General features: G+C 35.0%; 1 protein-coding gene across 4 annotated transcripts in view; it reads left to right on the top strand.

Moving 5' to 3' along the window:
* LRCH2 (leucine rich repeats and calponin homology domain containing 2) overlaps window positions 1–22,871 on the top strand; it is a 36,943-nt gene extending 14,072 nt beyond the window's left edge. For 2 of the 4 annotated variants that reach the window (XM_026848358.1, XM_026848355.1), the window contains 10 exons: window positions 395–463; window positions 2,602–2,650; window positions 3,769–3,885; window positions 7,242–7,286; window positions 7,735–7,785; window positions 8,819–8,876; window positions 10,918–11,030; window positions 12,145–12,282; window positions 12,570–12,647; window positions 13,806–22,871. In XM_026848358.1, coding sequence (XP_026704159.1) covers window positions 395–463; window positions 2,602–2,650; window positions 3,769–3,885; window positions 7,242–7,286; window positions 7,735–7,785; window positions 8,819–8,876; window positions 10,918–11,030; window positions 12,145–12,282; window positions 12,570–12,647; window positions 13,806–13,925 — 838 coding nt within the window. In that variant the 3' untranslated portion in view covers window positions 13,926–22,871. The remainder of the gene's footprint in view (window positions 1–394; window positions 464–2,601; window positions 2,651–3,768; window positions 3,886–7,241; window positions 7,287–7,734; window positions 7,786–8,818; window positions 8,877–10,917; window positions 11,031–12,144; window positions 12,283–12,569; window positions 12,648–13,805) is intronic. The other 2 variants (XR_003398386.1, XM_026848357.1) reach the window with 2 other exon arrangements.
* The last annotated feature ends 264 nt before the right edge of the window (window positions 22,872–23,135 follow it).

Raw genomic sequence — 23,135 nt, 5'->3', positions numbered from 1 at the left:
CTGCATTAGGTTGACTATCTTAGAATTTTAATGGACAGTAGGGCATTTTGTGTTGAGGGCAGCAAAACTTTACAAAGGTGTGAGATCAGTTGAAATAGTATCTATTTAGGGAGGAAAAATAAGAGGAGGCTTCATTTTGGTTTGAGTTACCAAGTTTTACTTCCTTAAAATTCAGAACTTGTAATATTTCAAGAGCTGGAAACTTTTGTTGATTTAAATAGAAGCAGGATTTGGCTTGGATTTCATATGTGTACACACATACATACTCTATGGAAAATGTTACCTTAATGTTCAAAATTTTTTATTTACAGGAGATAATACGCAGTGAAAGTAACATATTCTAAGAAAATGGTTCAACTACAAAGCTTTTAAATAAATATTTTTTTCTTTCTAGGCTTCTCAATCATTCGGTTTCAGTAAGCACAAGGAACAGGCCAAAGCAGCCAATGGAGTCTGAAAAATGGTATTGATATACTTAAATGTATCACATCTTTCAATATTTTATGAATTTAATTTTCATATTTATTCTGTTTTGCTACTGTCACCTTCTGTCATAATGTTTTTAGCTCAAGATGAAATAGAAACTACACAAATAATCTGGTCTTGAGCTGCTTTCTTTCCGATTAAAAAAAAAAAAATAAAAATAATCTGTTCTTCTGAGCCTTCAGGAAAGTTGATACCATCCAGAAACTAATTTGTGGGTCTGATTATGGCAGCAATTCAGATGCCTAAAGATAGGCATTCAGTGTTGTTTTAGATAACCAGTTCCAGTCCAGAAGATCATGTCTCCCATCGTTAAGTGCTGTGTGGATGTGTTAGATTGTGTTACGTAAAATGGCACTGTAGCTTAGGCATCTAAATTTTTCTCCCTGGCAGTCCTTTTGTGCTCTTAACAGCTGTTGCTGGGAGTTCAGCCTGCAAAACCTTTACTGTTTGTGAAAGATGTGTCAATGAGGAATCCATTGTCTGCAGGAGATGTACTTATGCTCTTTCCTTGAATTAAAAAACCACCACAAACCAACTGTAAAAATACCTTGTCTTTAGGAAATTGGGAAATCACAGCTTCCCATTTCTGACTACTTGGTGAGAGAGAATTTAGCAAATTTCAGCCTCCCCCCCTTCCTTAAGGAAACCTAGATCAGTTCTTTTAAGACACAGTGTAGATATTTGGGTGTGATGCATCCTATTCTGACTGTCTTCTCTCTTACTGGTATCTGCGGTTTTAAAGAGCTAGTCGCACACATGTCCTGTGGTTACATGAACCATGCTGCAACTATTACTCCTTTTCATTTGTAACTTTCTAGTCCTTGATTACTTAACATATAGTTTCTGTTCTTTGGGGTGCTGTCGCCTATTGTAGTGGAGAGCTATGTCAGGCCTTTATATTATCAGGTAATCCAGGAAAGGTTAAATTTACCTTTCCCCATTTTGTTAATGAAACAGAAACAGTTATGAGACTTACAACAAAGAAACACCCCAAAAAAAACTCAACCATGCCATCCCCTCCTTAATTTTGAGATGTGCACAAAAGAGCAGGTAGATATTGCAGGCTATTTTTATGTGTTTATTATTATATTTTATTGCACTGATATATAGGAACCCAAATCACACACTGCATAAGTAACATACAGAGAGTAGAAAGACTGTCATTTCCCTAAAGAATTTACACTTGCAGAACATGTCGCCGTTAATAGGTACATAGGTATCAACGACTTACTCATTGCTGCAGTTGCTGCAGTTCTCAACTGGATTGCTTATCAAGCTATTGGATGTGATTCAGACAAATATCCTATGCCTAACAGCTTTAAAAAATGGCATTATTGGTTTGAGGCAAGGAAAATGAGGGAAAAGGAATACAAAGTAGCAGAAGCTAAGTGACTAGTTGCTTTCCCTTTAGGATTTAATATAATTTCTCAGGGTGTTATGCCCTTCTTGCATACAATCTGCAGTTATTAGCCTTTTGGTACACTGCACAGCTTCTAAGCCAGCAGAATGTGAAGCAAACTTCACAGAAAGATGTTCAAGGAAAAATTTGAAGTTACTCTAAATCTAAACATCTTTTCTGGAGAACTTTAATCTCAGGCAGTCGACGTTGCAGAGTGTTATTTGTTGAGATTTTGCAGTTTCATTATCCCATCTAAAAATGTTTTTCCTTCCCTATTAGCCTAAGTTTCTACTTTACTGTACAGAACTAACAATGAAATGAACCATGTTAGTATTTCAAAAGTTGTAGGGATCAATCTTTTGTCAGCTTTGAACAACATGTTGCACTGGTTGCTTTGAGAAATGAAACAGCATTAGTAATCTTGAAATCAACATGGTTAAGAAAAAGCTTTATCTGAATAAAGTACTGTAGTGTGGAAGACCTATTGATAGCATAGGGTAAGGGAGAGTGAAACAGGATTTGAGGTTTTAGTAAAAACATCATACTTTTTAGCCACATTGTGAGATCCTTATACAACACAGGTAGCTGAAAAATACTGTAGTGCTGCAGAGAAGCTGCTTTTTAAGTGTTCACTTTTTTTATATTTTAAAATAACTTGGGTTTAGACTACACAAAAAAGTAGTAAATTTCATAATGCCTCTTATCTTAATTTTCAGTGTCTCAACGGATGAGGTGAATTCCCCAGTGTCCCCATACAGCTGGCAGGTAAATGCTCAAATGTAAATGTGGTAATGTGGTGGCTTCATATTTGAGTGATTTTTGTTGTTGTTGTTAGATTTTGGTATCTGGTTTTGTATTTCTGGCAGAAAGCTTTACACATTCATACAGCTACTTACACACAGTTGTTATATGTGTGTAATTGTGGAAAATACAAAACTTTTGAAGAACTTATGCTTCAAGATAATTTGAATTGTACGTAGTGGAGGCCTTTTGCTTTAAGAGCATATGGTGCTAGCTTTAAGATCTTGGAACTAGTAAGTTTTACTTACTTGGTTTTAGTATTCATCTACATATAAATTTTGTTGCCTCATGATAATGTTTTTTTTAATTTCTAAATGGTTTGAATTATGTAGGTCTTTCATTCCCCATACCTGACTGAGAAGCTTGCATGGTGTGATAAAATTGCAGTGAAACTGTGGAGAGTACTTTTTTTATTATTTTAGATTTTAATCCATTAGGTATTTACAATTGCTTCAAATGGCCTGATATTCTGATATGAAGAAATAGTTGGAAATGGGGTTTTAGCCTTATGAAATGGTCCCTTCAGATTGTCTGCTTTAAGTTTTCATAAAATAGACATAGTTATTTTAAGAATAAATTTATTTTAGCTATCTCTTCAGAATATGTTGCATAATACAGTGCTTTGAAAGAGATTATTTTCACAGCTAGTTGACGTGTATAACCTTTTAGATAGGACCAGCAGATCTTAAACTGTCTCGTAGCCATTCTTTTTCTGTGCAGTCAGTATTTAGATTGAGAAATTAGATACGCTAGTGGCTAACAACACTTCTAACTGTTTATTTTAAATTTATTTATGGCAGTCTTGGGTGCCTTCCTAACATACCTGAAAAAATTAGGCTCAGTGCAGAAAAGGGTGTAATTTTCTTAAGAATTATTTCATAGATTGTTTTTCTTCTATGAAATATGTTTTAGGATATGAAATAAGTGTTTTCTGCCAGAATCACCATCAAGACTGGTAACACTTTCATGTCGTAAAGCTAAATTGAGCGTCAAAAAACTCATAATTCTAGTTCATAATAGTATGTTTTAATGCACACAAGGTATATATACCTTTTACGTAGAAATTTTTCTGAACCTTATAGCCACTGGAAAACCAGAAGGATTCAATGGATGAGCAGCATTGGCCAGAAACACAGCCAGTGATTTGGCAGAATGAAGAAAGGAGGAGAAGTAAACAAATTAGAAAAGAGTATTTCAAGGTAATGGGGGAGAGTGTGGGTGGATGACACATTTCTTTTTTTAAAATGAGTGTAGAAGAAACTATATAGCTAATTAAAGGTAAGGAAACCTCAAAGGTTGTCATGCTTTTAATTTTGCATGTAACTTGTGTTTTTTTATTTAGATCTTTTGATTTCAATTTTTTATATATATATATATATATATATATATTTATATATATTTATATATATATATATTTATATATATTTATATATATATATTTATTTAGATTAATGTGAGAGTGCAGGAAAAACATGAGGAAAAAATCGACCAAAGACTTTGTTTATCCTTTAAAAAAAATGAAGTCATTTACAGTTGTCTTCTGGTAAAGCCAGAAACTAATCTTCAGTCATTGGTCATTCCCCATCCATTTTGAGATTTGGGGTTTTTTTTTGGTAGTACGAGGAAAATATAGATTACCTTTATGTGCAGTGTGGTTATAAGAATGATTTATGCATTTTGGTTCTCACTGTATCGATTTGCATTTTCGAGAGGAAAATTTTCTCTGTATTACATTGCTGCTGTAGTGTGTATCATTGGTCACCAGATGTCAGTGTCTGCTTATTAAAAAAAACAGATGAGCTGTTATAGCAGCATTAGATAAAATTCGTTAGGGGTATGGCTGAGAAATTGGAAAATCCTGACCAGTGCTTTGTTGAGTTAAAATTAAATTTGTCGCTCATTAAATTAGTTTCTTGAGTCTTTGCCATCAAACATCTTTATGAAATGCTAAGGAACTTCAAATAAATTAAATTCTAGGAAAAACAGTGTGTGCCATACAGCTCAGATACATTCTTGTGATTACAGAAGCTGTTAGTTTTTTTTTTCCTTGAAGATTTTATGGACTTGTGTCTTCTTCCCAGGGTTTTTAAATCAATTTTAATTAATTTTGCCCTGCAGACTTTGAGAGGAAGGGGAGAAACTTCTATGTAAAACAGGATTCAGTCATTTATCTTATTAAACAGTTGTGTTATCAATATGGAAGACCTGCATTAGTGATTCCTCATAGCTTTAAAGGATGTCTGTAAATGTTAGTACAGACTGCAGTTTTGAGCTCTGTGATGGAAGCAAATACCTGACAGCATATTACATAAACTATAGACATGTCTCAAAAGTGAATTAAGCAGACTGTACCAGTAACAAAAAGTACTGTATGACTGAGTTTCATTTGCAAAACCAAGGCAAATAAGCAGGTGAAATGACATCTGTCTTCCATGGCAAACTGGGGTAAAAAGAAATAGGTGCCACTGCTGTTCTGAGAAACCAGTGAAAATACAATTCATATTGTGCCCATGTTTTCTTGGCAAAAAAAGCTCATTGAATATCTGTACTGCCAAACATTACTATCTTAAGAATACATGCCAAATTGCTGCAACAAGTGTCACTAGAACAAGGAAAACTTACTTGGATCAACCTCCAGAAATATTTATAGAGCATCTTTATTATACATGTAATATATTTCATTGTGCAATTGTACTGTGCCACAGAAGAGTAGGAAAATGCCCATGAGAATCAGAGCTCTTTTGCTTGTGGCATTGCACCAAAGTCTCTCTGGAACCTGAAATCTTTGTTGCGTTAAATACGTAAAAATAATCTTACCACTGAAGACAATTTTATCAACCAAAATGCTGTGCTGCTTTATTTTCTGAAATAGTTTGTAGTTGTTTTGGATCCTAGCTACATCCAAGCTGCAATTCTTGCTAGCATATCCACAATGGAAAATAATTACTATGTGCTTGCTTTGATATGGTTAATTATTGTGGAAGAACATGAACACAGAACTGGCCAAAGGCCTGTATAAGCACAAGTTGGCAGCGAAGGTCTGCAGGGCATAGAAGATGAGGCTTTGCTTTATCAGCTGCCAAAGTAATATATTCCTTTGTACTGTAAACTTACGGGAAATATACCTAAGAAGAGAAATATCCAGTCCCTGGATATATGTAATAGGCTCTGCCTGACCCCAGAACTACCTGCACTCTGTGCATGGTTTAAAAAAACCAAAACAACAACAAAACAAAACAAAACAAAAATATCCACAAACCCCTCCCTAAAACTCCTCAAAACAAACACAAAAAACCCTCAAACCACTAAAAAACCCATAATAACAAAAGAATCCCACAAACCAACAATTGACACTTTATTTAATCACTCTTCAAAAGATGTGTTTAATTTGCACAGAAAATGAACAGCAGTAGGATAGCTAACAAAGGCTGTTTGTCCTAGAATTCAATTCAGACCGAAGAGCTGCTGTTCATCATTGTCAGCATTGTTCAGCATGTAGTTCAGAAACTGTTGAAAATTCAACTCTCTAAAGCGGTTCAGTTTTACAGCCCAGCAGTGCTCATAACTTTGAAGATGACAAGCATCTTCTATGAATAACTAAGAAATAAAACTCCATAAGAGCTTTGTAAGCTTGCATGTTTATTAATATTAAAGAACAGCATTGCAGGTTAGGCATCTTTAAGAAATTCTTCTGAGTAAAATCTATATGTACCCCTAAAAGTCAAATCTTTGAAGGAAAACCATCCTTCCAGTTCCAGAGTTGGTCTTTTAACTTAGCCAGTTATGTGTTATATAACAGAGATGGGTAGGCCAGCCATATACCCACAACGCATCTATCAGAGCTTTGTATTGATGGGTTTTTTTAATTCTAGTTGTGTGGGTTTTTTCATTTTTTTTGTACGCTTACTCTGGAGACAATGAAATACAATTATTTTCGTAAATACCACTTGTATAAATTTCTTCCTTCAGTACCTCAATTTCCCCCACTTTTAGGATAATAGGGAAGTGGGACACCGGTAAAGGCAGTGTGCAACGAATCAGACCAACTTGTGGAAAAAGTGCTGATCTTAAATAGATAAAAGGATGTGATCAGGCTTTGAAGTTGTAAAGGAAGTCTTGATTTATTTTTTAAATTTAATTTTTTACAATGTCAGGTCAATCTCTCAAAGTGTAATCAATCTTAAAGTTACATAACAAAATATATTATAAAAGTAACTTTCACAGATTGCATAACTTCTAACAAATCATGCTTCAGAGCAGCACTTGAGATCTTTTTACTTGGATCAACTGTCATACGCAGTCAGAGTTCATGTTATAAAAGTACTTAGTTTGAAAATACTCTTACCCTCTCATCAACATAATGAAGATCTTGACTAGCCTGGGGACTAGATGTTCATTTCCTGTTTTGTTTCTTCTTTGCTCCCTTGATTCTGTAACATGTTTTTTTTCTCAGCAGCTTCACCAGTAATAATTAACATCTGAGTGATATCAAGCCATTTAGTTCAAATGAAAACCATACTTCCATTTTAAAGTACTAATTGTGTGTGTTTTGCAGTATAAGTCTTCCAGAAAGAGTTCAAGTGGAAATGAAAATGAGGAGGTGAGAAATAGTGTGTAAAGTATTTAAGAAAACGTTTTATTCATTTGTCTTTTATGAACACCTGTGAGCCACAGTCACAGAACTGGAGAATATGGCTGAGTATGTGCAAACAAACTTTGCATTCCAAAGCCATAGTAGAAATAAGTATTATACTGCTTCATTTGAAAAAGTCATCGAGATTGTGTACTTGGGAAAAGTAGAACATTCACTTGCTTCAGTAATAGGAAAGTTAATTCACCTGTCAAGCAGAGGAAATGTAAAGGTAGTATTTGACACAAACAGTGAACAATGCTTCCTTGACTTACATGTTTTTAAATTGAGTTACTGCCAGTTTGTCAACGTACTTGGCAAATGTTGCATGTTTCATGTATTTTGTATTTCATAATTTCATGTTTCTTGTTAAATCATAATTTTCATTTTTATAATTTCATCTCTGGTTTCTTTTTAGCAAGACAGTGATAATACTAATGTGTCCCCACAGTCTCCTGTGTCGTCTGAGGTACAAATTGTGGTTTTGTTTTTCATTCAACAAACATTTCTTTATGTGTGTTACTTGTCACCAGGTTTTCCATGCAGATATAAAGCTGTTATTTTCCCTTGGAACTGAAGTTAGAAATGCTTCATCATAATAAAAATTCATAAATAGATAGAAACTAGAGACAGATATTACAACTTGGTTTACCTTTGCAACCATCTGATCTCTCCTAGATTTTTTTTTGACTGGTGTGTAGAAAGGTTTATTGCTTTGTCTCATCTTTCTTAATGAAAACAGCTAATAAAACAAAAATCAAGTTTGCCATATTTTGAAGGCAAAATGCACTAACCATCCTGAGGATTTTAAGTAGAACTTGTAGTTTAATATTTTATATATCACAGGGAACCCAAAGGTACTGGCAGTTCTTAGGGAGTTTCATCCTTTACGATTCTGACTGTCACGTCTGTGGTGCAGCCTTGCAGCTTCATTCACCGGTTGCTTTCCTTTCTAAGAAATGTCCATGTAGTCTCACTGTGGCTGCAATATTTTCTACCTCATGTCACTAAGGAACTTGTGGAAAAAGAATGAGAACATCTCCCAAATACAGTGAAATGAGTTGAAATAAGGATATCTCATGTACATACCAAACTACCATGTGCATCTCTTTAGCTGGTGAAATAGGAAAAACCTGATCTTCATAATTGAAAGTAAACATTTCTTAAGAAATATTTTGATGCTAAGCATTGGGTGGATATTTGCATTTGCTTACAGCTGGCTTAGAACTCTGTTCACAACATGGTTTGAAGTAGTTTGAAATGGTTTTTGAGTAGATTTTAGTTAATGTGGTGCTGCTTTTCTTCCTCAGTAAGATAATTTTTTCTATGTATAGTGAGGTTACTTTCATCCTATTTATTTATACTGTCCCCTTCAAAAGTGTGTTAGAGTTAAGCAGAAGGGCTCACTTCTTAGGCAAAAATAATTTAAACACTTTTTTGGTGGGAATAAAAGTTAATTCTTGTCATGAATGGAAGAAAATTGACTTTGTCTCTTTTAACAGGATTATGAAAGGACAGATAGTAACACTCATGGTCCATTTGGTCTCAAACCAAGGTCAGGTAAGCTGCTGTTCTCCAGCTACTGTTCTCTAACATAGCATGGTAGAACAGATAGAACAGATTTCCTGGGCTGGAATGGACGGTAAGGATAGCAGATGCATGAATTGGAATGAATATGAAGAGATGCCACAGTACAGCAATCAACTCAGTGTACTTATTGCAAGTCTAGTACTTGGAAAGACATAGACAGCTGCTTTGGTAAAGGAGTAATTGAAAGTTCCTCAAGTTTGCACAGTGATTTTTTTTTTTTTAAATTATTTTAAAAATTGTTTTCCTCACTGATTTATTTTGTGCATGTTTAGTCACTGTCAAAGAACAGGAAAACAGCATGCAATTGTTTTTGAGACATGATGGCTAAGGTGGGAGGTTTTCAAGAGAAGTAGATTTCTGTAGTTTGTCCTATGAAAGGATGCTTTGAGCAGAGTTTTGCCAGGAGTTTTATGGGTTAGTGTTTTGCACCCAGACTCTTCCAAGACTCTGCCATACGCTTGTAAGAAAGTTGTATTGTCTAAAGCAGACTTTCAGTCCTCTGAAATCTAGATTGAAATAATACTTTTTTTGTTTTAGTTACAGTATTCTTTTGTTTGCAAGTGTTTCTGCGAATATCAGATATCAACAGTATAAAACATAGTTTGGAAAAGCCATTGTGAAATCCTTTTCCATGTTAATAAGGCTGTTCGTTCTTAAGGGAACAGTCTTTGTGCAAATTCATTAAGAAAGAATGATGTCAGCTCTTCGGTTGAATTTCATTCAGTGTTTATGGTAGCAAAGCTTGACTTCCTTAATACTAGCCTGTGAGCCATCAGTAGTAGAGTATGTCTGGCTGAGGTCATGCAAGTGGCTTCTTCAGGGCCTCTAAATCACTTCAGATTTGTTAGCACTTATGTGAAACTCTCTCTGTGCCAGAGATACTTAGGTTAGTTGCATGCCTGGCTGTGATCATTTAGAGGCTTCTGAGTGATCTACGTGCAACTTTGCCTGCAGGAAGGTTTGATAAGAGGAAGCAGGCTTGTTAGGACTTCCAGCCCATCTTTTCATAGCGGGGTAGTAGGCTTCCTAGGAGCCGCTGCCAGCTCACATCTGAAACAGCAGCACCCCTTTCACTCAGTTCTAGGAAAGCGAATGGCATTTTCTTTCTTAGTTACAAGCCAAAATTTTAGTGGTTTTAGATGCTTCCATAGATACTGCTGGTAACATGCAATTGTGTTTTTCTGTATACAAACCACATACTCTTATAATGTATAAGAGCAGTGATTTTCAAGAGTACCTATAAAATTTCTGTCATTTTTGATTGTTAGATCTCTTGCTAAAATCTAGACTGTTAGAAACAATATAGAAAGTTATAAAGGTGTAAGTTTTAAATTTTTTTTTTGACTCAACAGCATGGGACAAAATACTTAAGGATGCAGTAGTATTGCTACAGAAGAGTTTTTATTTGCTGGTGTTCTATAAAATAATTGTCATTTTAAGGCTTTCTGACCATGAATAGTAAAGTGAATGTAATTAACAGACCTACTTTTTAAAGAACTCTGAACTTGTAGATGTGATGTTTCATATTTTTCAATTCTTTAATAAGCAATCATTGTGTCTCTGAATATGCACACCTAACACTCGTGCTTCTGTGTGTGTGTATATATATTTTAAGTCTCATTGTAAGTTCTATCAGGGAGGTCTGACCTTTTTTTAGACTCTGTAAAGATTTTGTACTTGATTAAAAATAAACTACAATTAATACTTTCAAAGCTAGATTGCAAGATATGTTTTTAAAAGTGCAAATGAAGTTGTATATCTCAAACAGATATCTGAATATTGAAGTCAATTCTATCTCCATATTTTTTCAAGTTATCTATTTGCACTTAAGACAATCTGTGTATTTTATTTAAAAGCTTCATAGACAGCATCTTTTACATCAGGATACTTAAATATATGTGTTCTGGGAAGTTTTGCAGCTTTTCCCCATTTTTATTCTTGATGGTAGATTTTTAGTCATTGTATTTCTTTAATCTGCATTATGAAAACTAACTTCACTGATGTTTAATAGCTTTCATCCGTGCATCACGCCAGGACTACGGTGCAGTCGATCCTGGATTTACAATGAGGAGGAAAATGGAGCATTTAAGGGAAGAAAGGGAACAAATAAGACAGCTTCGCAATGTAGGTACCATTATTTACTGTATGGGTGCAGTGTGTTTAGTTTGCTCTGTGCCATAATTTAAACCTTTATAATAAAAGCATACAAATCATTACAGTTGTGCAAAAGCATCTCTGTAGTGATATTTGTTTGAGGAATATCATGTAACAGGCTGTACTCGTCCATCATTGGTCCAGTCAAAACACCAACCAGGAACAAAATGGGTTTTTTAGCTGAAAAATGAAGTGAAATGAAAAATTAATTTAAAAAAAAACCAAACCTTTTTCAGTTTCTGAAGTTTTAGGTTTTCCTAAGGAGACGGTAAGTCTGCTTGTGTTTGCTGATATTTGAAGAAAGATGGTCATAGTCTTCTCAATAGCCAAATGCTTTTTGAGTGTAGAAGGTTGCTACAAGTTATACAATACTGAATGGGATGTAAATTTCAGACTTCCAGTAAGTTTTCTGTGCTCAAGGTATTTAACAGTTAAGCAGCTCTGTTCTCCATGACAGTACTATTCCTGGGGGAGTGACTTTCATGAAGGTTGTTTCTGTCTTGTCTGATTCACTTCCTGAGCAGTGAAGGCTTGTTGCTGGCGTGGGAAAAAGCATTCCCTTTGCAACACAAGTGTGGGAACTTCTTGGCCATGCTTTCCTCAGCTATTTAACTGTCATCTGTAGAAGTGAAATAGTCATGCCCAAAGTGATTGTTTCCCTCTTTTTTTTTTTTTTTCTCCCTCTTTTCCTCCTAGTAAAATTGTGTATCATTTCAACCCACAAGTTCTGCACACTAACAGTATTCAGCCTGATGTTTCTGTCCTTAAATTCTGTGCTTTCCTGTTATAAGAGGGGAGTTCATCATATGGATTTGAGGGCTATGTATCATGGTAGTTGTTAGCTGAATGTCTTTTTCAATGTCTGTAGTTGCATCATTAAAAAAAAACACACAAAAACGAAGGCAATGTATGGTTAATGATAAAGAGAAAAGGACACTTGTACTCAGTAAAGCATGAGTTGACTACATTTACTTCACTTTAGTAATAAAATGGCCTTTTAAAAGTGAATCCTTTAAAATACCCTGGATTTAAAATTAAAAAGTAGCTAATGTTGAAAGTAACTTACTTATGGACTTTTTAATAGAATCTTGAATCAAGGTTAAAAGTAATTTTGCCTGATGACATTGGAGCAGCATTGATGGATGGAGTAGTTCTTTGCCATTTAGCCAATCACATAAGGCCACGTTCTGTTGCCAGCATTCACGTACCATCGCCAGCAGTGGTAAGTCATTTATCTCACTTTTGTTCCATCTTGTGTGAAAACGAGCTTGTGAAGTTCAATACTAAAATACCGCGAGTCATGTTTACTGTATTAATTGGCTACATGCCTCACTTTAATTCTTCTGCAAGATGCAATAAACAAGACTCAGAAGTTTAATTTCAGCTATTTTCATATATTGAGTCTTCATAGAATGTGTTTTGAGTTTTATCAACTGTAACTGAATTTGCATCAGAAATATACAATCCTTCATGAATATATAATGAAGATCTAACATCCTGTCTTTACAGCCTAAACTCAGTATGGCAAAGTGCCGAAGAAATGTTGAAAACTTTCTTGATGCTTGTAAAAAATTGGGCGTTCCACAGGTATACTAATTGCTTTATTGAGTATTATTAATAACCACAGAAAATATCAGCAAATACTGATGTTGAGTTTTGTGGGGGGCCTTTATTCAGGGAGAAATAGTGATTATATCACTGACCAGTGATCTTGAAGATAGGAAAAGAAATCCCATTTCTGGCCTGTGGCATGAACTTGAGGAAGCGCTACTATTTGGATTTGTAGTCAGTTCCTTACAGTAAAAATAATACTGACCTCCTTGTAAAATAAACTTGAACTATCATCTATACAAAAGAACTGATGCAAGAAGAGGTTGTTGTAATATTTGAAAATCTTAAGTTTAGAAACTCCCTTTGGCATGAATTTCAGTGTCTGCCTAGAACCAATCTCACAATTATAGAAATATGTAGCCTAACTGATTAGCTATCTTTTTTTAGCATGGCCATGGCGGCAGCCCTTTATTCATGCTTCTGTTGCTCAAGTTCATCCTCTTGCTTCCCTGTATGAGGGAAAAAAACCTAAAAAATAATTTCCTGGATATTACAAGACACAAGAAAATCCCTTAACCCTTTTTGGTGCAACAAGAAAATTAGTTCATGGATTTAGAAGGCTGGGTTACTGCTCTGCCACAGCTCTGTCTAGTGTGGAGCCACAGGCCGTTCAGAAGTTGAGATGCTAAAATTTACCTCCTGAATTACATATAACACCAGTTAGCAGTTGGAAAGGTTGTCCAGCTTGTGCTGAATTTTTAAACTGAAAGATGACTTTCTTGGGGAATGGCTCATTACTGAGGACTCAGTCTATCAGCACTTCCAAGTTCTTCCATAGGAAAAATTGGTAATAAGGCTATAAAATTACAGAAGGGGAACACAGGCCACTGAGCTAACTTCTCATCAGCCTGGTTTTCTTGCTCTGCACATGAAAAGAAACAGTCTTTGGCTTCATGAAATTAGCAGTCTTTTATGTATCTGCTCATATCATAGTTTAACAAAACAGATCTTAGATACAATTAGTTGCTGGCCATTCTGTTATTGTGGAGAACCACATGCGAAATTTAAGGCCAAAGATGATTTCTGTGCAAGTGTCTTAGTGATGTATGTGTGACTTAAGAGAGGATGTGCTGGTTACCTGACTTGGGGGAAAAAAAGAATGAATCTTGATACATGTGCTGCTTTATCTTTCAGGAGAGACTTTGCTTGCCTCATCACATACTGGAGGAAAGGGGTCTAGTGAAGGTTGGCCTCACAGTTCAAGCTCTGCTTGAATTGCCTGCATTGAAAGTATCTCAGCTTTCGTCCATGTGACGTGACTTCTTGGAAGCTAGACAACTTACCATTCGATCTGTTGATTTGGATTGTTCTGAGGCAGTTCAGCTTCTGACATGGGAACACTCAAGCCATCAAAAACTAATATCTGTCCAGATGCTGTAGAGACCCTTACTTTGGAGTTGTATGTGAAAGCCTTGGAGTCAGCTAACAGTTAAAAGGACATAATTCTTATTTTTTTTCTTTTGTAGTTGGATGCACAAAGAGACTGTGGTAGCATCAGGTTGTCTTTCCAGTTAATTTAAGTTAGGAGCTGCCATTTAACATCTCAGTGTTACAGTTAAATGCTGGATTTCTTTTCCTACATTGAAAATGTTGTTTGAATTTAATTTAGAAGTACAAAGCACACACCCTCCCTCACTTTAATCTTTCAAGTCAATCGTTTGATTTAAAGGTAAGACAAAAATGTAGCGATGGTATGATGGTAAAAATGCGTGTGACCGATCACTTAGAATCCACTTTCACACCCTCAGAAAGCTTAATATTTGTGTTCTTTATTATTTGCACTCCTGATTGTAACACACACTTCTAACATTGCCAGTATTTAGTCTGAGTGTATGGTGATTACACAAAACAGTATACAATGGGAAAAGGACACATTTTATTGGGTTTTTCCAGTCTTCTAGATTGGTGCCAAATATTTTTTTCAGTTGTACTGTAGATTGTTTACATGTGAAGTGCCTGTGTAATTGATAACTCTTAATAGTCTTAAACATTTTTGAAATTTCTTTGTTTAAAATAGATAAAATGGAAATTTTTAAATATTTTAATAGTTTTTTGTAAAATCAGTACGTGAAGATTTAAGTAATACTTCACATTTTTGATGTTGGGTGTTTTAAGTTTCTTGCACAATTTAATTGGTTATTTTGTTGTCTAATAATTAGAAAATGCTGTAAATACTTTTTATTTATGATATTTAATTTGATAATACCTAATCACTTTTGGTTTAATGTATTGTTGAACAAGAAAAAGTTGTCTACTTTGTTTGGGACAAATACACACAGTAAGACATGAGGACTAGTGATGCATACAGAGTAATTTAGGACCTTTTGATAAAACTGCCAAAATCTCAGGTTTATGCTGTGACTTTCAGGATTTTGTGTAATATTGCTCCTGATCTCATGTTACATTTTTACAACAGGTATATCCATAATTTAATTGGGAAATATCAGTGTTTTATCTTTTTAGTGTTTACAGGATTTATTGTGTAATTGACACAAGTGTGGCATAGCACACAAATCAGTTTGTACAAATGTCACTGTGCTGAGACATTAGATTTTTCTGGGTAAATGTGAAAGAAAAACTTCCACCCTGGTGGTTTTCTGAAAGTTCTGAGTTTATATATTTGTTTGCTTCTGCACAATTCTCAGTGTTTTGAGAACATTATGAAACCATACACAATTGAGTTCTCCAAACAAGTTGGAAATTTCATAATTTTAGTAATAAATCTATTTGCATTAGTTTGTACTTTGTCAATAGGTAGTTTAATTTAAAAAAAAAAAAAGCTCTGACTGTCACAGATCTTCTGTTTCAGGCTAGGTTAATTTCAGTGGGGGGTATGTTTGCCAAGCATATTACAAGATTTGATTCTGTTCTATCCAATTGATCAAGACCCCATATAATTCATAAAAGAATGAGGGAGGGGTATCATTTACTCCTTACTTCATTTATTATAGTCCTTAAAATCAATAGCTGAGAGGAAAAATAACAAACATTCTTTTTTTTTAAAGAGACACATTATTTTTAAATCCATTGAAACAAGCTGATTCATGTGTAATAGTTAAAAACTACTCTTATTCATATAGTTTTTTTTCTTAAAATACAGTTCATGGAGGCTGGTGTAAAATTTAATTTGCAGAGTCCTAGATATAAATCTTGGGTTACATAAACACTTGTTTAAAGAAACTGGATTACTTTGACCTTTGAAATATGGTATTTCAAATCTCTCAATTGGTTTTTAAATTATTCACATAGTACTCATTTTAACAAGTTCAATCTCTATTTTTCATTAAAGGCAGTATTTGAAAAGTCATGCTAAGACTGAAATGAAAAAGTAATATAATTCATTAAGCATTTGAAGAACACAACCATTCAAAAAGAGTAAGTCAATGTCTTTCAATTCCTTGCTGTGGTATTGACAACAACAACAGAAGTTCTATTTCAGTGTGTTAGCCATAGAATTGCTAACTGTAAATTGTCACTTTCAGTTATCTGGCTTAAACTGATCTACACTATTATTTCATTTTCATATTTAAATGTTTTGTGATCTTAAAGTAACCTTTTTCCTACTAGAACTAAATTTATAAAGTTATATCGCAGTATAAACATCAATAATTCCCTTGATGTAGCATGACAGATGCTTACCGGGGGGTTTTAAGCTTAGCTTATTTCCTAAGTAACTTGAAAACTGGATATGAAATTAATGTACTCATTTTAAACTGTGTCTCTGAATTTGAAAAATACTAAAATAGCATATTATTTGTTTTTAGTGCTCTGGAGTTGTTCTTCCCCACAAACTTGATAGAAACAATCTTGCATTGCCATTCATTGGAATTTATTGTGGCCTCCTTCATGCTTATGGGGAAGGATAATCATGATTCTTCCAGGGCTTCCTTTTTAGTATTGCAAAGATTAAGGCCTTCAGGTATCCTTAGGAGCAATCTGAGAAAAGGTCCAGTGTGCCTGGGTGAATCTTTTCTCATTTTTCTTTAGCTGCTTTTACAGATAATAATGACCTAAAGATTTGCTAAAATTGGCTATTCCCATTGTGATTTTTGTAGAAGCAGTTGCAGAAAAGATGCTAAAGATTTTCATTTTAGGTTTCAATTTTAGAGCAGCGTGTGGAAATTATTGCCGTCTTCTTCCCTGTACAAGAATTTGCCTGCTATCCCCTTTCTCCCTTTCCATTTGATTCCCAGCATCTTCTTTCTTTTGTTTGTTCATAGATTTGGGTACTTCACATTGTTCATTACTGCATGCCCCTCTCCTCCTTCCTCTTTACTTTTTTATTTGTTAAGAAATTACTCCACTGGCATTGGTGAACTGTGATTCCAGAATTCCTGGTATCAACTTTTAGTATGTTTGAGATACCTTTTTCTATTTTTATTTAGGATGCAATGCCAATACTAGGTACAGCTGATAGGATGATTTAAAACAGAGGTCTGCACAATTCCTGTTGTAGTTGCTCAGTTTTTACTTTGGATATGAAGAAAAGTCAACAGTAAAAGCTTTAGGAAACTAAAAGTTTGCCTAATGAATTTAGGAGTAAACTAGGCTGCTTTAGTTACTGTGACTGCTATACAAAGATACTGCAGTAATGGGGTATGAACTGTAAATTACAGAGTGAATCAACATACTGACAGGGCTTCTGGCCTTGTGTATTTTTTATGTCATTGGATGCAGTATGTCACACATGAATGATCTTTCATTTAAGCAATAATGTCCTAGATATTGAGATCTTAAAGCAGTGGCATTAAAATAATTGTTGGAAAATGTGGTGACTTCCCACACAGTATCTCAGAAATGCTTCACATCTATTATATAATACTGCTAATCCAGTGTGCTAGCTGGGGCACTGCTGGAAATGCAGAAAACCATCTATACTCATATATCTGGAGGCCTTCCAAAATATAACCAAGAACCAAAATTATCATAAAATACGGAGGAATACATTTGAAACAATAAGTAACTATGACATGAATCATAAGAATTTCTGGGTAAAATCCTAGCTTTGCTGAAGTCAATGCAAGTTTTGCTCTTGACTCCAGTAAGATTTTTACCTTTTTGATTTATGGAACACCTGAAGTGGAGACCGTAGTAAAAATGGCATTTAAACATGTTTGACACTAGCAAAGGTATAGTGTCAAATTCTTGACTTAAAATATTGGTCTCTGGTAAGTCAAAAGAAGCTGTAAAATACACTCTGATTCATTTATTTAATATAAGTTTTCTGATTTGCTATATACAGTATTAAAATGGTAGGAAAAATTACTTTGAAGCACAGCTTTCATACTATGGGAAGGTATGTCACCTCAACAAAATTGCAGGTGAGGTCTATCATCAGTTATTTACTGCACTAAAAACTTTATTTCAAATCTTTTTTTTTTAGCAGCAGTCTTCTCAGATTGACATAAATCTGTAGCCAAATTCAAACAAAAAATGAAAAACCATCTGTTGTCCCTAAACCCATATATCCATGTATCTTCCCAATATTAAAGAGAAGGCCAAAGGTCTGACACTTCTTCCTTCTGCTGATTTCATAAATGCTTGTATGAAAGGCAGCTGTTGTAACTAACATAGCTGCAGTCTGCCTTGCTCAGAATTGTTCTGTGTACAAGTGCAGAGATGAGCCATGTTAATTCAGCTGATTTTGACTGAAAGCAACTTGTGGGAGTTTTAGCACTTTCTGCATACAGGAGATGATTTTCTGTTGGCAAATGAAATTTCTCCTGTTCCTCACGAAGTCAGGCTAACGTATGTGTTTTTCAAGAGGTACATCATTATTAAACAGTGACTTGAAAAACAAGAGTAGATAACCAAAACACCACCCCAGCATACACAAAACTCAGGAAATATTTCCTGTCTACAGGCAACTCTTAGGAATGAAGTCATTAAGTCCAGGAATGGGAAAGGCAAAGCCCAAGCAGAGGGTGCTCTGAGTTGGTTTCACTTTGAGTCACTTCACAGTGAAAAGCCTTTAGATTTTGTAGGGAAATAGATGTGCTGTAGCTACTTCATGCCATGGGAGGTGGATCCTAAAGTACATGGAGCTTTCTGTAGAGGTTACAATAACGAGAAATTTGGCATCTTTGTTTTCACAAAGACTGTATAATTTGGATAGCTCTCATCCCAGTGCTGCAGAAAGCATTGTTGATGGTGCAGAGAACATTGTGCGTAGCTGGTGCCATTTGCATTACATCTGGCTTTGTAATGACAAGAATGGCCTGTGTGGTGCAAGTTCTGAAGGAAACACCTCCTTGCTTCATGCTGCTGCCTCCTCCTGAATTGACCAGCATTCTTTTAGGTAGATGTTTGCAATCTGAATAAAAACACTAAGGAAACAGTAACTTGAGAGTAATAGATAAGTACATATTTACCGATATTTAACTTTCACCAGCAAAGAACCACGTAGTGAGACAGAGAAAGCCTGCTCTAGGAACTACAGAACTTCACTGACTGAAAAATTGCCCCAGGACTCTTAACAGATTAGAGTGTCACTTTGTCCTCTCATGTGAGTGAACCAAAACAGTAATCCTATTTCTTGTTCCACACTGTGCTATACGCGTAACTCATTTACGAATAGAGGGAAGAGTGAACTTTTTTGACCAGGAATTTTATGGCACAGATCTCTTTGGTAAAATAAATATGAAGGTTAAAAAATCATTCTCCTCCTGTGAAGAAAATTTCTGCTGATTTTGACTGTTAAAGTAGAGAACATATGTGATTAACTGAATTTCAGTTTAAACTTGCCACTGCACAGGAGCAGTTCTGGCTCCTGTGTTTCTTAATAAAATGCTGCTTTGCTTTATTTATCATTAAGTAATTCACATAGTACAATTCTGAAAACATTATCTTAAAATTGTGGTTATATGCAGTATTTGTTCCCTCATTGGTTTTGATGTTTTTCTTTTTTTTAACATGGGAGGCAAAGGGAAGCAAAATTTCTATAAGCTACCTGATTAACTTCCATGGAAGGAGCACAAGTTGTTATAAAAATGATAGAATCAGTCATTTTTAGTTCAGCTGTTTCATAGCCAACTATGCTTTCGAAGAAGAATTTGTGATTTTTCCCATACACATTTTGGAAACCTAATCTTAAAACAAACCAACCCAAAAGTCTTTCCAGAACTACTTTAGTATATTAATAAATATTGAAGGAGTAGCTCAAACTAACAGGAAATTTAAATGTTTTGGGAAGCTTTCAATTTTGGCAGTGTTGGGTTTATAGTTGGACTTGATGATCTTAATGGTCTTTCGCAACCTAAATGATACTGTTGTTTCCGTGGAGAAAAAAATAAAAATAAAAATTTCCCTCGATAGTTTTGTAACTGAGCTAGATCAAGTCAGTCATTTAAAACGAATACTTGGTGCTAATGAGGATTTCCTATTGTGTGAGATAAGGCAAACATAACTATTTTTTTCACAATAGTTTTATGAAGGCAGATTGTCAAATAGAGAATATTTCGAAATAATCACAAGGATACTTTTTGGCTTTTTTTTTTTACTTTTAAATAAAAGTGAACCAGTGAAATCATTCCAGAATTGCTGTATTTGTTTAGGATTTAGTCATGCCATTCCTGGCATGGGAACTCCCATTGTTCAGTATTTAATATGCTTTCTGGAGCATGTGCAAGATTGTGCTCTTTACACGCAAATGTTAATACAGTTGTGTTTACTGAATCCATGTGTTAGATTAAGCATTGCTGCAACTGCGGGAATTCCTAGCTGCAACTGTTCATGTCTCTTGCACCAGCAGGTAATGCAGGGCTTTGATTCCCATGAGGAACATAGACGCAGGCATTGCAGAAGGGTTGTTTGGTGGATTACATTGGGAATAGTGTGAATACTTACTATGTAAAGTGTAGAACAAGGAAAATGTGTTTGTTTTATGATTCAGTTGGTATTCAGTATTTTAATTTGTAATGTGATTATAAAACTCAAAATGCAATGTAACCAAATTATCAATATGTAAATGCGTGTAGGACATGACAGAAGTAGTTCTGAAGCACAGTTGGAGAGTTACCATTTTAAAATAGATGCTTAAATTGTGTATATACTTGCAACATCTTTGATAGTGCATTTTAATTTTGCATTTCATGTTCTTGTAAAGTGCATCTTCCACACTTCTGAAGATTGTCTCCTTGTACAATACTGTATTAAGTCTTTTTTTCAGGACTTTAGTTATTGCTGGAGCTTCCAACGTATATGTTTCTTCTGAAAAATGTTCTTACTGTTACTTTTTTTGTAAATAGTTTTTTGTATTAAATTTGCATGGATGAACCCCACATTTCCAAGTGTACATACTCAGTGTATAAAATACAAACTGTTTCATAACTTTCATGTAGTCAAGTTATTCAATTTGATTTCACTTCAGGTTTTATATATTCGTAGTAAATAATGAGAATTTGTTGTATGTTCTTTCAAATGTCTGTGTTGCCATTTTGATAGATAAGTGACCTGCCTCATTACATATCAGCAAATATGTTCTTTTTGTAGTGATGACAAACAAAAGAAATGTTAACTTTTATTCCAGGGAAATACAGGACACTTTTACATATGAAGTATGTAGGACTGGTTTTGACCAACAGCTGTCATTGGTGAGAATACATTAAGATAAAGATGCCTTCACTTGTAGCAGCGTCTTTATATACTTACACACTTTCCTGTCTTAACACAATGTGAAAACCACCTAATGTCTTACAGCATATATATTTGGAACAATGTAGGTTTCGAATCTTGCTAATAAGCTTAATCCAGTACAGAAACTGTACAGGTGCTGTGCTTCCCTTCCGCTCCCTGGGTTAGATCCAACAATAGCACAGATCACCCTTTGTGTGGTTTGCAGTCATTAATTGCTAGAACCAGCATTAGGGAAACAACTGCCATTGTTTGGACCTCTGGTTAGGTTATTCAAATGTAGGTTAAAATAGAATTCTATACAATAAAATTGATTTTACCTTGATTTGTTTCTTTATTAAAGATCTGGCCAATTTTATTTCTAGATCTGAAAACTGAAAGTAAATATTCTCTTTTGAGATGTTTTTTCCTGTGAGACTTCATTCCGCACCTGCACCCAGCTCTTTGTTTCTTGATGAAGCACAATTTGGGAGTAGGAAGCAGAAATTGTGGAACAGCATTACAAATAAAGTGAACACCATCCCTTGACAAAGGCATAAACAGAACTTGTTTTTGCAGTTATTGATGAGGGGCTTGTGGTTAAATGTTCTGTGAGTCTGTTTAGTTCCCAGCTATAAAGAAAACTACTCTTATGAAAAAGCCTTAAAGGTCTGCAGGGGGAATGGTACCATGTGCAGAGGCCTCAGTTCTGGACTGGACTCTGAACCAGGAGATTCCTGGTTTTTCCTTGACCATCTTCATGGGGAAGGTCATGGTTGAATAAGGAAAGTGGTGTAAGCAAAAATGATCTGCGATTTCCACAGGAGATGTATTGAGAAAAATGCAAAATGCATGAAGCTTTGCAGTGTAATTTTTTTTTTTTTTATTTGAGCTTGGTCCATTTGATAAGGGTGCCACCAGTATGTTCCTTTAGATTATCAACTGTGGATAATATGACTCAGACATGGACTTTTTTTCACTGAGTCATGCGGTGTTAAAAGTTTTGTAAATGGCAGGCTCCAGCTATAAACAAAACATATATGGTTCACACCACCTGCCTTGGTGAAGGTGCCTGCTGCTGGCAGGCTGCATTGATTCCAGCAGGATTTGTGAACTAACGGCACTGAATAAATTTTACAGTTCTTTACTGCAGGGCTTCTTCCACCCAGCATTTTTTCAGTAGTTCTTAGGTCTGTATAGGTCTTGCTGACTGCAGCAACCTTTTCACATGTCACACTGAGCTTATTCACCTATTTCCTAAATCAAAGATGGTGAACTACTACTAAATAGAACTTTCTGTTTTCTGTTCAAGCTTGAAATCTACATCTTCTTCCATAATGTGTCAGATACCTGCCATGTATGTTCTCATGCTGTGTCTGCTTTTACAGTCTTCAGTGTCCTGCTTACAGACCAGTGGTACATCTTGCTGTCTTCAGCTGCTGGTTTGCGTTGGTTAAGATTCATTGTTAGCCTTTTGACTTTCCTCTCCGATTAAGATATGTCTACAGTGCCCCAGGCTAGCATCACTGTTCCGATACTCTTAGTTTGTGGAAACTATAAGATTTTGTGTGGTTTGTTTTTTTTTTTAAACAAACAAACAAACAAAAAACAAAAACCAACACAAAACCCCAATCAAAATTCAGTTCATCATCCGCAACTTCAGTGAATTCTCCTGTTTCTGTGTTCAGACACATTAAGCAGTTTACTCTGAGTGGCTACAACTGTCATTCAAATGGCTGTTGGAACCCTTCCAAGAATATTATTTTTTTAAAGTTTGAAGTTTAATTTTGCCGTGACTTTAGCAGACTATTTGCAAAATGTGTATGTAATTATTTGTGGTTTTAATTAGTTAGG

The sequence above is a fragment of the Athene cunicularia genome, assembly GCF_003259725.1.
Source record: "Athene cunicularia isolate RWA chromosome 4 unlocalized genomic scaffold, athCun1 chr4_part3, whole genome shotgun sequence".
Classification (NCBI taxonomy): Eukaryota; Metazoa; Chordata; class Aves; order Strigiformes; family Strigidae; genus Athene; species Athene cunicularia.
Note: the sequence above shows the minus strand (reverse complement) of the source record. Positions and strands in the feature narration are given on the sequence as shown.